This window comes from Colias philodice, chromosome 29 (genome assembly GCF_061535455.1).
Source record: "Colias philodice isolate Cphi_HAF_F1 chromosome 29, ilColPhil1 Martin Lab GWU primary, whole genome shotgun sequence".
Lineage (NCBI taxonomy): Eukaryota > Metazoa > Arthropoda > Insecta > Lepidoptera > Pieridae > Colias > Colias philodice.
In genome coordinates this window covers 3,651,161-3,666,971 of record NC_143114.1, presented here as the reverse complement: position 1 = coordinate 3,666,971, position 15,811 = coordinate 3,651,161, and the positions used below count along the sequence as shown (strand labels likewise).

Below are 15,811 nucleotides of genomic sequence, written 5' to 3'. Positions count from 1 at the left end.
AAAGCGCCAACGCCGGGTTTTAACGCAACGCTTTTTTAACTCTCGTGTGAATGAGGTCTTATGTATTCTGTGGTATAGCCACGTATAGGTATCTAGTATGGTTTGATATTGACATTTTGTCTTAAAGGTAACAACTAACAAGTTTATCTACTAACTAGCTTTCCACCCGCGGCTTCGCCTGCGTTTTCAAAGAAAAACCCGCATAGTTCCCGTTCCCGTGGGATTTCGCGGGATAAAACCTATCCTATTAACTAACGATATAGATATCGTTCTCTATCGGTACCTAGGCATATAAAATTTCATGACAATCGGTCCAGCTGTTTCGGAGGAGTACCTATGATAACTAACATTGCGACACGAGAATTTTATATACTTACCTAGCTTACCGCCCGCGGCTTCGTCCGCTTTGTCTTAAACCGAATAAATTATGTACTAAAACCTTCCTCTTGAAACACTCTGTCTATTAAAAAAACCGCATCAAAATCCGTTGCGTAGTTTTAAAGATTGAAGCATACAAAGAGGCATAGGGACAGAGAAAGCGATTTTGTTTTATATTACGTAGTGATATGGTAGTAAAAAAATTGTATGTATACCCAAGTGTAAATTTGTAAGTGAAGTAATAAAATATATCTATAATTTAAATATCGTTCGATAATTAATAATTATTAAATGTATGAATGTGTTTCGGAGTTTGTATGCTGCCTAGGCATCAAACTTAAAGATAGAATAAGGAACACCGACATTCGGAAAAAAACAAAAGTATGTGATGCCTTAGGTTTTGCACTGAAGGGAAAATGGAAGTGGGCGGGTCACTTGGCTCGTTACAAAGACGGAAGATGGACCCTCAGGTCAGTGAAATGGTCGGGGCCAAGAGGCACCAGGACAAGGGGTCGACCAAGGGCCAGATGGGCTGACGAAATAGTAGCAGTCGCTGGCGGAAATTGGCTGAACACAGCCCAAGACAGGAACAAGTGGCATTCTTTGGGGGAGGCTTTTACCCGTATGGGGTCCATATAGAAACCTACCTAGTACTTAAATTAACTTTATTAAATTATATTATCTTGATTAGTATCTAAACTGTTCTAATATTGTTCTTAAACTGTAATTGTAACAACTACTGTTTCTTATGGATCAAATAAAGCTTTATTTATTATTTATTTTATTTTTATTTAAATGGTACGACCATTTGCAAATAGTTGTGGAGTAAATGAAAATTTAAATGTGGTGGCTCAGTGGTGAGATCTTGGACTTCAAATCGATAAGTCCGGGGGTTCGAGACCAGGTGAGCGCGCAGGAAACAAATTGATTTTTCAATAATTTATCTGCGCATGTTGTAACATTACCACTGCTCGAACGGTGAAGGTACATCGTGAGGAAACCGACATGTCGAAGAATCAAAAGTTCGACGACATATTGTGACATCCGCCCGCATTTGGCCAGCTGCAGCGTGGTGGATTATGGCCTGTACTATCATAGGAGGCCCGTGTCCCAGACTCCCAGCAGTGGGAACGTATGTGGGCTGATGATGATGAAATGTTAAATGATCAAAGTTTGGCTATCTGGCTATTCTAGAGTTGTGTTAAAAATCCCTACTAATATTATAAATGCGAAAGTAACTCTGTCTGTCTGTCTGTCTGTTACTCAATCACGCCTAAACTACTGAACCAATTTGCATGAAATTTGGTATGGAGATATTTTGATACCCGAGAAAGGACATAGGCTACTTTTTATCCCGGGAAAATGACGCAATCCCGGAAATCCCACAGGAACGGGAACTATGCGGGTTCTTCTTAGACTGCGCGGGCGAATAGCGAAATAGTATATTATAACTTTTATCCGTTTTTGGTGAAATTTTACGGGAATATTGCACGCCTCATAAGCGAAGCGTTGAGGTGGGTACTACTGTCACTTCGCGCAAAACATCTGATTTTTCAAACTTAAAATGTATTTATGTATCATACATTGCACTTGTAAGATAATACATACACACACATATTAAGAAAAAACACTATTTTTAACGTTCATGATATTTTTGATGTCATTTTTGTTATTTAAACTAGTTAAAAAACAGTTTAAAAAAGTTCTGTCTTGGACGTCCGTGTGTCTGTATGTGCGGATCCTTTTTCTTGTTAACACGATAGCGACCGAAATACTTTACTAATCGAGTCTTTTTTTTTCTCTTACGCTTGAGTATGCTCAGGAATAGAACCCTTTCATTTTTCAGGGTCTGATTCGATGTGGTTTAATTGTTATAAAATAAACAAAAATAATAATTAATAAATATTTATTAAAAAAAAATTATGAGGCGTGCACTTTTGGATTTTCCAAATTATTTTTGATATCCTTTCAATTTGAAATTATTAAATCGTCCTAACTCCTATACCAATTTAAGATTTTTGGTAACAAGCATTGAACAGGAAATATAACTGAATTGGGTCAACGTCCTCCCTTTTTCAAGTCGGTTAATAAAATCTACGAAAACGGGTCAGTACTGAAAGCAAGTGTGTTTAAATAGTGTCGGATGTGTGAATAAAATTCAAAAAGCATTCATTCAATTTAACTTCATTACCCGATGCTTGCTGCGTGGATCGGAGTGTTATTTACCCGACTGTGCGAAAAGGAGGGTAATGTAACATAAGCCAGTTTTGTTAATATTGAGGAAATTTTGTTAAGGACTAAGGAATCACGGTGTACTCCTGATGATCTCGTAAACAGAGGATCTATAACAGCTTGGTCTCCCCGTGACCAAGTTCGCTGTGAAGTGTGCGTATAACGCTGGGTTCATAATAAAATGAATAAACCAGGTTTAAAAACCGTTAAAGATTTTTAAAGGACTACGGAATCGCGGCTTATATGGACTATCCAACAGTAAAATAATTTTTCAAACCGAACCCGCGGTTCCTGAGATTGACGCTTTCCGGCAAACAAACAAAAAACTTTTCAGCTTTATTACATTAGAATAGATTGTGCATTCATCTTAGGACCGAAAAGAAATAAAAGGTTTTGACGCCGACGTTGCATATTATGTTGAGAGACAGTCAACACAATGGTCTGTTAATTTTTTGAGTGTTTGTCTTTGGCACACTTTAAACGGTAAACGGCTTGATGGATTTTGACTTGAGACGTGTCGTTAGATTCGTCTTTGTTTAGTGTCAAATCCATACTAATATTATAAATGCGAAAGTAACTCTGTCTGTCTGTTACTCAATCACACCTTAACTACTGAACCAATTTGCATGATATTTGGTATAGAGATATTTTGATATCCGAGAAAGGACATAGGCTACTTTTTATCCCGGGAAATAGGATAGGTTTTATCCCGGAAAGCCCACGGGAACGGGAACTATGCGGGTTTTTCTTTAACTGTGCGGGCGAAGCTGCGGGTGGAAAGCTAGTAAGAAATAATATTTGAAATAAGAAGTAATATATGGATTTTCAAACATGTGTTTTTTTTAGATAATTTAGATGTTCAATTGAGAATTACTCTTGAAAGTGCAAAGCTTTCAAATTTATTCAATTGCTTATGATTGATTAAAATTGGAAAGAAGGTACGTTTATAATGTCAAAAGAACAAGTTTTAAAGTTTGTTATGATATTAAGATCTAAGGGCGGCCGTACACGGACCGCCTCAAGCAGTTGAGACCGACGGCTTGCAGCCGCGACCGCGCGGTGAACTATAGACATTCATTCACCGCCGTACACGGTCCGCTAGAGCCGTCGCGACCGCTTCAAGCCGTCAATAGCGCTCTTTGTAGCGACAGCTCGAGCAGTCAACGACCGACCGCTCGAGCAGTCCATGTACGTCGCTCAGCCGTTACTCGAGCCGCCCGTGTACGGCCGCTCTAAGTCATAATCGACATTAACAATGTCCACCACTTCATTCCGGGGTAATCATGGGTACGGGTGAACCGATTTTAAAGGAATTTCTACGAGACACTTAAAAAAATGTTTTTCTAAAACAAATCATCTAGATATAAGAAGAACTTGTATCAGTCGACTTGAGAACTTCCTCCTTTTTCAAAGTCGATTGAAAATATCTTAAAACATGAATGCGAGAAAAGCCACGTGCAGAAGTTAGTATTGAAATTCATTCCGTTGTTAAAAGGAAAATGCGAACAAAAAACAACCGTTCGTATGACAATTTCATTTCTTTTGCATTCGAAAGTTAATCGTGACGGATGGGAGAATTACAATATTGCAGGGTTGGCGAACGTGGGTTTTTAAATAATATAATATACCTACATTATTGAATGAATGAATGAATGAGAATTCTTTATTGCTATAAAAATACAAAATACAAATATAAAAGTATACAATACATTTAAAATAATCAAAAGGTGGCCTTATCGCTAGGTAGCGATCTCTACCAGGCAACCCTTATTTTCTACGCAGGATTTTCAAATGAAGATGTTTCGTTCGATTTTTCGTCCCTACCCAGAACGATTATCGATTATTACTTTTTAATCTGTAGAAATCCTGCTCGTTTAGTATAATGATTGTGTATATATGTAGATATATAAATAAATTCCAATAGCTATAATATAAAATTTTACGTGTGTCCCTTTTCTTTGACTCGGTACCTACCCCTTAATCTGAGTAGATAGGGACGTGATTTGCAGTCATAACAAGTAACAACATAAAAGGTATTTAGATTTATCCTACTAACTAATCCTATCCTACTATCCTACTATATCCTACCATATAATATTATAAATGCGAAAGTTTGTGAGGATATGAATGTGTGTGTTTGTTACTCTTTCACGCAAATACTACTGAACTGATTACAATGAGATTTAGATATATAGAGGGTAACATCGACATAGGAGGATAGGTTTTATCCCGGAAATCCCACGGGAACGGGAATTATGCGGGTTTTTCTTTGAAAACGCGATGGAAGCCGCGGGCGGAAAGCTAGTTTTAATATATAGCTTTTACTTTAAAACAATTCATACGCAGACATATTTATATTTCCTTATAAAACATTTATGTTATTTAACATAAATGTCTTATGTCATTTTTATGTAATAAAAAAACGGGTTATGAACGCCTCGTGTTCTAGGCCCAATCAAATACATATTTAATTATTTATCTTATGCATTTCATATGACCAAGGAAATTTATAATTATATTTGCACAAAGTGACAGCCCTGTAGTCAATTTTATGATCGTTAGATGCAACGAAACGTAACAATTAACAATGAATGCTACTGTTCTAGTAATTATTAAAATATTTTATAGACGACCCGATTGGCGGTGGTTTTTTGTGACATATAAACGTGGGTAATCGTAGAGGTAATTAAAAATAGAGGTGGGAAGACTTAGGGCTGTCTGTGTGCGGAAATATTCGGTGCTTAGAAGGAGACAGGAGATTTCAGTTCTCTGTCTCTCTTTATACAACTGCAGCTAACTGTTGAATCATCTCATAGCCCTGAACAGTATTCCCCGCACAGCCTCCTAACGGAGGCTGCGCGTGAGACGATCTTCACTAGTATCATCTCATAGTTAAATTATGATTTTTTGTTTTTTGTGTGAAAAGATTTTTTACTTACATACTTAATTTTTTTTTTAATAGAAAATTTCAATACAGATGCGTGTTGATTCCAAAAACTAGCTACCCCGGCAGACGTTGTTATGCCCTATTACCCATTTTACGTTTTTTCTTTTCATAAGAACCTTGCTTGTGCGTTAAAAAAACGTTAAAAATTTATCCGAATTGGTCGAGCCGTGCTCGAGTTTTCGCTTAGCAATATGTATTCAAAAAGTCGCTTCCCGCGTTTTTCCTAATGCCTGCATGTATGCTTAGATCTTTGAAACTATACTACGGATTGTGGTGCAGTGTTTTTAATAGATAGTGCTTCAAGAGCAAGGTTTTAGTAGGCATATAATTTATTAGGTTTTAGACAAAGCGGGCGGAAAACTTGTTATTTAAATATATATGAAAATAATAATTTCAATCTTCTATGAACGAAGCTTACACGCGTAACCAAATTTATATTTAAATAAATTAATGAGTATAACTAGATAATACTAGTAAATATCACTTTTATATTGTTTTTTAATTAGCAAGATAATGTGTACTTAAAATATAAACATGGTTCTCAATGGAAAAATATAAAGAAATTTAGGTATAATTTATATTTGTTATCTTAATTGATATATATCTGGATTGCCGACAGATGTACATAATTCAAGATTATAGTATTGTAATACTAGATTTCCGCCCGCGGCTTCGCCCGCATTTTCAAAGGAAAACCCGCATAGTTCCCGTTCCCGTGGGATTTCCGGGATAAAACCTATCCTATGTGTTAATCCAAGTTACCCTCTATATGTGTGCTAAATTTCATTGTAATCGGTTCAGTAGTTTTTACGTGAAATAGTAACAAACATCCATACATCCATACAAACTTTCGCCTTTATAATAGTATTAAGAAAGATATCATTAATCACGATAAAATTATATTACATAATAATATCAAAATAATAATTTTGACTGACTGGTTGGCTTGGTTGGTAGTAGCGCTGCCTTCCAAGCCAAAGGTCGTGGTTTCGATTCCCGCACCCGGGGCAAATATTTGTGTGATGAACATAGATGTTTGCTCTGTGTCTGGGTGTTAATTATCTATCTAAGGCTGGTTGCAGAGCTTGACCGACCGTCAGTGCGTACCGTCGGTCCTGACGATACTTATCAACAAAATGTATGAAGATGACACTAATACGCATGTCAATACGCGTGCGTATGGTCGGACTAGCTATGAAAGGTTTTATGAATTTCCATACATATGACAAGCGCGACTGACGTACGCACTGATGGTCGGTCAAGCTCTGCAACCAGCCTAAGTATTTATTTAAAATTATATATATTTGTATGTTTATCAGCCATCTGGTTTCCATAACACAAGCGTAAGCTTAGTATGGGATCAGATCGTGCCGTGTGTGAAAATTGTCCTGAATATTTATTATTATTATTTTTTATAAAATTAATTATTTGTGTAAAAAAGAAAACTTATCAATGACTTACTGATATAACAACGCATAAACTAAACAACTGGTGAGATTAGAACTTGTATATTTTGCTGCAAACTTCGTTCAATTTGTGAGCACTAAGAAAGGATGTTTAGAAATAAGCAAGGTTAAGAGGGAGGGGGTTAAGTTTATAATTCTTTATTTACGATAAATATTTTCATCATTCGATGATCTTATGCAGGTAAATCTTATTAATATTGGAAATAAGCTTCTTGCCCCGGTGTTACCTGCAGTTTGAAGCTAGTAGAACAATCGACAGTGTCTAGAGAAAAAATATTACGACTGCCTCATCTTAAACTCACAAGCTACAATTACGCAGTAAACTAACAAATTCAATACGTAAACGTAAACATCAATAAGTTTTCGAAAATATCATGTAGGTACCGACGGGACGGGGTCGTTCAAAATCATTGGAATGATAAGCGCTATCAGCGGTTTTTGACGCGTACAAAATATGTGACTGAGTTCACCCACTGTGTGGTGATATCGAGAAATTGAGTTTGGAATTAAATCTGTCCGTTTATCAGTCGTAAAATCGAATCAAGAAGTCAGGAGTGTAATTGTGGCTAATTTGACACATTCTTTAGCTGTCTCTTTTTCGCTCACGATAGTTGAATCTTGCCATCTAAATCGAATGTGCGTTAGTACGCTGTTTATGAAGATCGAATATTGGTAACCTATCTACACCTTTTTACAAAATAGGGAAATGATAATATAAGAATAATATAAGAGATAGAGAGAGAGAGAGAGGGAAAGAGTCAGAGAAACACGCGCACGCCGAAATGCTTACAACTATTAAAAGCAAAAATTGTCGTTACAACTTTTAATCTTAATTCTGCCTAGCCCCCTTTCGCAACGCTGGCTAAAGAACTTCATTCCAAAAAATAAAGAATAAGTATATAATAGTATTTATAGCAAAATCTCTCCCCAATGTAAAAAACGATCAATTAGAAAAAATTAAATGAAACTTTAAAATTGTAATCTAATAACTTGTCGATATCGCAGCACAGTGCGTAATCACACAAACGCAGTAGGTAAATAACTCTGGAGCGAGTGGAAAAAAATAAAAAATTTAAAACATTTCCCTCCGCGACACAAACTGTATACGGTTTTGACTGATAACAGATGAACCCGGTGACCGGGCGTTATCGTTTTTTTGAAATTTGTTCGTTTACGTTATCGCCGTTTTTGGTGTTTCTATGGAAGTTGTGTGTCCCGTTTTATTTGTATTTAGATGTTTTGATGTTATTTTGTAAGAATGTGTGTGTGCGGTATGCTTTGAACGGCTCGACCGATTTTGATGTAATTTTATCAAGAGGATGATTCATTTTGATCAACCCACATCAAGGAAATTAACTATTCGAAATGTAAATAATTTTGTTGAAACAATACAATATTAAAAATGACTGTATAGTGTATATAAATATAAGGATTTCCAAACAAATATGCAAAACTAGATGTGTAGGTTTGTTTCACGCATTACTCAGAAACTAGTCATTGAATAGCTTTTGCATTAGCTAAAATGTATTTAACATTATTAATATTTGAATTTTTAAATAAATTGAAGCAAATTTTTATTAATTAGTGAATTGATGTTTTATCTTATTCAGGGGCGGTTTTTCAATCCTAATAAACTATTACATAATATATAAAAAATCGATTAATTTAATTAATTAAAATATATTTAGATTGTAGGTATACTATTAGGTACCTACCTACCTGAAGAAAGTTGGATTAAAATAAAGATACTCAATATTCTTGATATACATAGTTTTAATATTACATGTTTATGCGCAGTAGCAAAGATACAATTCCACCATGACAGTTTTACTTAAGCGAGAAGAGTGAGAGAGGAAAGTTTTTGTCTCATCTATTACATTGCCATATAACAAACCACAGATAATGTTCCATCTTATACAACCTACATATCCTACTCTTATAAATATGCGAGTTTGTGTGCATGCATGTTCGTTACTCTTTCACGCGAAAACTGCTGATCGGGTCCGTATGAAAACTGACATAGACAATAGACATATATGTATGTACATATGTAACCTTTGTAGGATTTAGATTAGTTAGTCTATAGGCTACTTTTTATTTATGTACCACGGGAGTTAAGCCGCGGTCACTCAAGATGCAGCTAGTTTTGATTATGATTATTTAAATTTTCATCATAATATGCTAGATCATGAATTTGGATAATGTACCCAAATAAGTCTTTTTTCTATAAATATGTATGAATGTCTGCATTCATTTAAATACTAGATTATGTTTATATTCTTGTAGAAATTGTTTATAAGTTTGTAAAACTAGTTAGTTCGGAAGACGGGATCGTTTTTAGAATATTTATAAACTGTTATTTTTGTTTATTAAGATTTTATTATGCACAATTAATATGCCATCTCTTCTCGATTGTTCTAAAAGGTTCCATAACATTCTCTAGCAATTTGCAATTCTACTTTATTATCGGATGTTCCAGAATGTTCTATAACATTCCGTAATTCTAACTTATATAGTAACTTCTCAATAATTGTTCGAGAACGTTTCATAAAATCCAGAATATTCCGTAATTCTAACCTGTATCTATCAACTTCTCAAATTGTTCTGGAATGTTACAGAACATTCCGTAATTATTACATGTATCTATCAACTTCTCGATTTAAAAGAGCAACTATGGAGTTTCTTGCCGGTTCTTCTCCATAGATAGATATTGCTTTCCGAATCGGTGGTAGATGTTAAAATTATGTATTGACGTTTCAAAAGTGCTTCTCGAAGGAGTCTAATTGAATAAATAAATGTTTGAGTTTGATTGTTCTAGAATGTTGCATAACATTCCGTAATTGTAACCTGTATCCTTCAACCTCTCAACTGTTCTGGAATGTTGCAATACATTCCGTAATTATTACATGTATCTACCAACTTCTCAATTGTTCTGGAATGTTGCAATACATTCCGTAATTGTAACTTATTCGTAACAAAATTGTCGTTTGTTCAAAAAGGTTCTGTAACATTCCCTCGCGATTTAATTCTATTCTCGTATGTTCCAGAAGGTTCTGTAACATTCCCTCGCCAATCAATTATTCTCGTTCTGTAATTCTAAACTAATTCTAGATTATTCTCCATTCTTCCAGAAGGTGTAACATACCAGCGGCAGGATGGCGCCGCAGCAGTATTGCCTCCGGTGGAAACACCACCACTCGAACGTGCAGAGCATGTTCGCGCAGCTGCTAGAGAAAGGTTGGTACGGAATAGAGTTGAAAAGAATACGTTTAGTAATTTAAAATCGTGCATTATGGGCTCTCTTCACAATGGGCAGTGTTGGCCCAAACAAATGTTCTCTACCTCTAGGTAGCTACTCGCCCAACGTAATTGTGAAGAGGGCCCATTAGGCACGCCGCGCGGATAAATATGAATAATTAGGTATAGCAAATCAACGAACAACGAAAAGAACATCAGATTTATATCTATGTACCTTATTATAAAAATTAAGATTGAACTTAATTAGGTACCTAAATGAAGTTAATTAAGAACCTACACTGAATGAATAAAACCATTATCGGGTGAACTGGATCAAAATTAAATGGTACAACATGAAAAACGACAAACTGAACCGATTTCGCTTACTTATTCTTTAAAAAAAAAAAAGACGGGTTGCACTCCGGGAGTGCCGGCAGAAGTGAAAACTTGATTATTAACGTTGAGCATGTTTGATATTTTGGAATGGTATCCGTCTTACGCTTTTTTGATCAGGTCACGTGTCCTGACGCGAGTTTAAGATTTTATACCCATTACAGAAAAAGTGCTCAACGCCGCTAAAGAAGTTTTCACTTCAAAAATAGATAAATGTACCTACGAATATATTAGAAAATCTAATTATATAAACTTGTGTGTAAAATCTTGTTTTATAACGGGAAAACGTTGGGCCCGCTAATCTATACTAATATTATAAAGCTGAAGAGTTTGTTTATTTGTTTGTTTGTTTGAACGCACTAATCTCGGGAACTACTGGTCCGATTTGAAAAATTCTTTCGGTGTTAGATAGCCCATTTATCGAGGAAGGTTATAGGCTATATTTCATCACGCTACGGGCAACAGGAGTGGAGCCACGGGGGTGAAACCGCGCGGAGCAGCTAGTCATTGATAAATGGAAAATGTGCATAAATGAGACATTACACTGTAAAACTAGTTTTGCTCACGTGGCTTCGCCTGCGTTTTCTAAAACTTAATAAATTACTAGCTGTCCCGGTAATCGCTGTTCTACCGTACTCTTATCACTTAGGGGTATGAAAAATAGATGTTATCCGATTCTCAGACCTACTTTATATGCACACAAAATTTCATGAGAATCGGTTAAGCCGTTTGGGAGGAGGTCACTAACGTTGAGTCGCGAGAATTTTAAATCTATAGTGAAGAAGATATAAAAGCATCCTCGAGAACCACGATAGCCATTGGTGAAAACAGAATGAAAATTGTTGCAGTAGTTTGAATTTATCGCGAGCAAACTGACAGACGCGGCGGAGGACGTTTTGTAATACATATTAAATACTAGAGGTCCGCCCCGGCTTCGCCCGTGGTACATATTTCGCAATAAAAGGTAGCCTATGTCCTTTCTCGGGTATCAAAATATCTCCATACCAAATTACATGCAAATTGGTTCAGTAGTTCAGGCGTGATTGAGTAACAGACAGACAGACAGAGTTACTTTCGCATTTATAATATTACTAGATTTCCGCCCGCGGCTTCGCCCGCGTTTGCAAAGGAAAACCCGCATAGTTCCCGTTCCCGTGGGATTTCCGGGATAAAAACTATCCTATGTGTTAATCCAAGTTACCCTCTATATGTGTGCTAAATTTCATTGTAATCGGTTCAGTAGTTTTTACGTGAAAGAGTAACAAACATCCATACATCCATACATCCTTACAAACTTTCGCCTTTATAATATGTATTAGATGTACGTAGGTGTATACAGGGTGTAATCGTTAAGTGTGCACAGGCGATTATTCCGTAACTATTACAGAAATCAAAAAACTTTAAACTGATATCGAAAGTACTTAACCTAATGAGTTAAATAGCCATAATAATTTTTTAAAAATAAAACGAGAAATATCCAAAAATGTTACATTAAACCCTCCCATACATTTAGTATGAGATATGAATATCCCATGTACATTTAATATGGAAGATTTTAGCTTTTTCTTTCTTTTTTTGGTTTTCTACTTTAATTGCTTCGCAAATTTGAAGGGAGGTTCATTTAGAAACTGTAAATAGAGCTCGTGACGTCCTCATTGTATTGCACAATGAGGACGTCACTTCGAAAATCTGCTATGAATACAAAATGTATGGGAAATAAAATGTATGGGAGCGTTTAATGTAACATTTTTGGATAATTCTCGTTTTATTTTTAATAATTTATTATGGCCATTTAACTCATTAGTTTAAGTACTTTCGATATCAGTTTAAAGTTTTTTGATTTCTGTAATAGTTACGGAATAATCGCCTGTGCACACTTAACGATTACACCCTGTATAGGTGATGATAATAAATGCAAAAATAAGTCCCCTTTAAAAAGGGTCAGCTGGCATATAATTTTATGTTTATCCAGTACTAGCTTCCGCCCGCGCCTTTGCCCGCGTGGTGTTTTTTCGCAATAAAAGGTAGCCTATGTTCTTTCTCAGGGTCTAAAGATTGTCTGTTCCAAGTTTCATCAAAATCGGTTGGGAGGTTTAAGCGGGAAAGCGTAACAGACAGACAGACAGACAGAGTTACTTTCGCATTTATAATATTAAGTAGTGATTTATTAATAGCTTCCTTCTTAGTGGTTAACGATTGAGCGTAGAAGTGAGGTTACTAGGTTCGATTCTAGGTACTCGCCCAACGCAACGGGCGCATGTCCTAGGTTCGATTCCCGATGGTAAAAAAAATAAATCTTGGTCTGACAGGACACAGAAGGCTGATCACCTACTTAAGCCCTAAATAAAATCGATCAGTGAAACGGATGTATGCATTATGCATCTGTCCCTTATCTCACTAGGGGACACGGAACTTCACTTAAAATTTTCCAGGATTAATAGCCACATTGGTACAGAGGTTAAGTCGTACCTATAGAGTTCCTAGGTACGAACTCAAGTAAAAACTTATAAAAAATATAGGTACTTGTTAAAGTTGATTTTGCTAATGTTTGATCATGACACAGGGAAAAAATTTAATGTTGATTCGGTTCGTGTTTACCTACTTCAAGATAACAAAAAAGCGCTAGGTACTTCGAATGTTTTAAGCGGATTGTGATGAAACCCAAACTCTATGGATTTTAACAATTCTTTTCACATAGAAAAGCTTGTATCTTCATCGACATAGGGTATATTTTTTTTAATGGGATGATCGGGATAACGGGGTTGTACGTAAAATGGAGACAGACAATATGTTATTCCTAATTGATATAAATCCTAAATTTCTAATTAATATTATAAATCATTGATATTAACTAACAAGCATTATAAATGACTAGCTTTCCGCCCGCGGCTTCGCCCGCGTTTTCAGAGAAAAACCCGCATAGTTCCCGTTCCCGTGGGATTGCCGGGATAAAACCTATCCTATGTCCCGGGGTAAAAAGTAGCCTAGTCCTTTCTCGGGTATCAAAATATCTCTATACCAAATTTCATGCAAATTGGTTCAGTAGTTAAGGCGTGATTGAGTAACAGACAGACAGACAGAGTTACTTTCGCATTTATAATATTAGTATGGATTAGGTTTTATCCCGGAACCCCACGGGAATGGTAACAAAGCGGATTTTTCTTTAGCTACGCGGGTGAAGTCGCGTGGGGAAAGCTAGTAGGAACGCGCTAATCTCAGGAACTTACTGGTCTGATTTATCGAGGAAGGCTAGAAAGCTAAGCTATAAAGAGTATAAGCTATCCGCTTTCTCCGCTCCTTTAGCATCACGCTAAAGGAGCGGAGAACTGCGGGTAAAACCGCGAGGCACAGCAGAAGATATCTCAACCCGAGCAGTCAGTGTATGCCTTACGACCGCTCGGGAGCCGTCGACGGCACGATGGAGTTTCGTCATGCAGTTGACGGCTTGTAGTGGTCGCGACGGCTCGAGCAGTCATGTGTACGGCGGTGAATGAATGTGCGTCACCGTGCGGTCGCGGCTTCAAGCGGTCGGTCTCAACTGCTTGAAGCGGTCCGTGTACGGCCGCCCTAAGCCTTCAAAACAAACGGAAATCAGTTAACCTACAACATGTAGTTGTAAGCATAATAATAAATAATAATATATATAAATAAATAAAAAATAAAAGAATCCCACAAACGTGCGTCACAAGCGACCTTCGAATTATCATCAATCCCATTACAAAAATTTGAATTTCTATTTTTGTATAAATACATCCATAATTATTATGTTGTAGGTATTTTTTGGAATATAAAAAACTGGTCGGCGCGCGTTTTGACCTCTGTTAACGCTCCAAGGTCGAGTTTTTGCGTGCTATTTATAGATTTTTGAAAGTATTTTTGGACCGTTTTATTTATACATTTAATTACAGTAGGTACCAAGTTGTTTTTGTTATTTATTTGTATCAGGTTTTTTTGCGTGATGGGTGTGCCGTGTGGGGTGTGATGTAAGAATTTAAAGTTAGGCTTTGAGATTGGTTTATAGTGTACTAGCATACCGCCCGCGGCGTCGCCCGCTTTGTCTAAAACGTAATAAATTATATACTAAAACCTTCCTCTTGAATCACTCTATCTATTACAAAAAACCGCATCAAAATCCGTTGCGTAGTTTTGCATACAAAGGGACATAGGGACAGAGAAAGCGACTTTGTTTTATACTATGTAGTGATTATCTATGGCTAGTCTGGGCTTGAGGATAATATGTTGAGCTTTTATGAGCTTCACCTGTAAGTTTGTATGTTACCGATACCTTGTTACTCGATTTTGACCGACTTTTACATATTTGATTCAAACTTATCAAGGATCGGTGGCAATACAATAATTTCCGCTATCGTGGATCGAGAGCATGCAGTGTATAACAGTCCTAAACAAAGACAGTGTGAAGTCCCATGTCCCCAAGTGGGGTAAGGGACAAATGCATAATGCATACATCTGTTTCACTGATCGATTTTCTTTAGGGACAAGAAGGTGATCAGCCTTCTGTGTCCAACTAGACCAACACATTTTTTTTTCTTCGTCTCCACCGGGAATCGAACCCAGGACCCCTCGGTGCTACGCTCACGCGTCAACCACTGAACCAAAGAGGCGGTCAAACAAAGACAGACCGATAGATATAAACATTATTTAAAAGAAGTTAGAAGAAGTAGGTACCTATAGCCTTCGCCAAAAGAAAACACACATGGTTCCCGTGCTTGTAGGATTTCCGCTCGGGGATAAAACCTATCCTATGACCTTTCTCAGGTCTCAAATTGTCTTTGTTCCATCATCCAAATCGGTCCAGTAGAATAGGCATAAAGAAGAAACAGACTGTCAGGAGTTACTTTCGCATTTGCAGTAGGAATGTTACTCAGTAAATAATTTTTAAAATCGATCGACTAGTTTTTTGCATAAATATGTAATAATAAACAGGAATTTTTTCCTCAAACTCAAACTCAAACATTTATTTATTCAATTAGACTTCTTCTAGAAGCACTTTTGAAACGTCATTACATATTTTAACATTTACCACCTATTTAAAAAATTATTAGAGGTACTTATACAGTAGGTATATAATAGCTGAACCGTGCCCACTTCTTTCGGTGTTCATTTACATACCTACCTAACCAAATCACATGCTTTGAAT

General features: G+C 36.4%; 1 protein-coding gene across 2 annotated transcripts in view; it reads left to right on the top strand.

Moving 5' to 3' along the window:
- Window positions 1-15,811, top strand: part of LOC149475876 (uncharacterized) — a 69,316-nt gene that overhangs the window by 23,491 nt on the left and 30,014 nt on the right. For both annotated transcript variants that reach the window (XM_089712813.1, XM_089712812.1), the window contains exon 2: window positions 10,155-10,260. In XM_089712813.1, coding sequence (XP_089568939.1) covers window positions 10,179-10,260 — 82 coding nt within the window. In that variant the 5' untranslated portion in view covers window positions 10,155-10,178. The remainder of the gene's footprint in view (window positions 1-10,154; window positions 10,261-15,811) is intronic.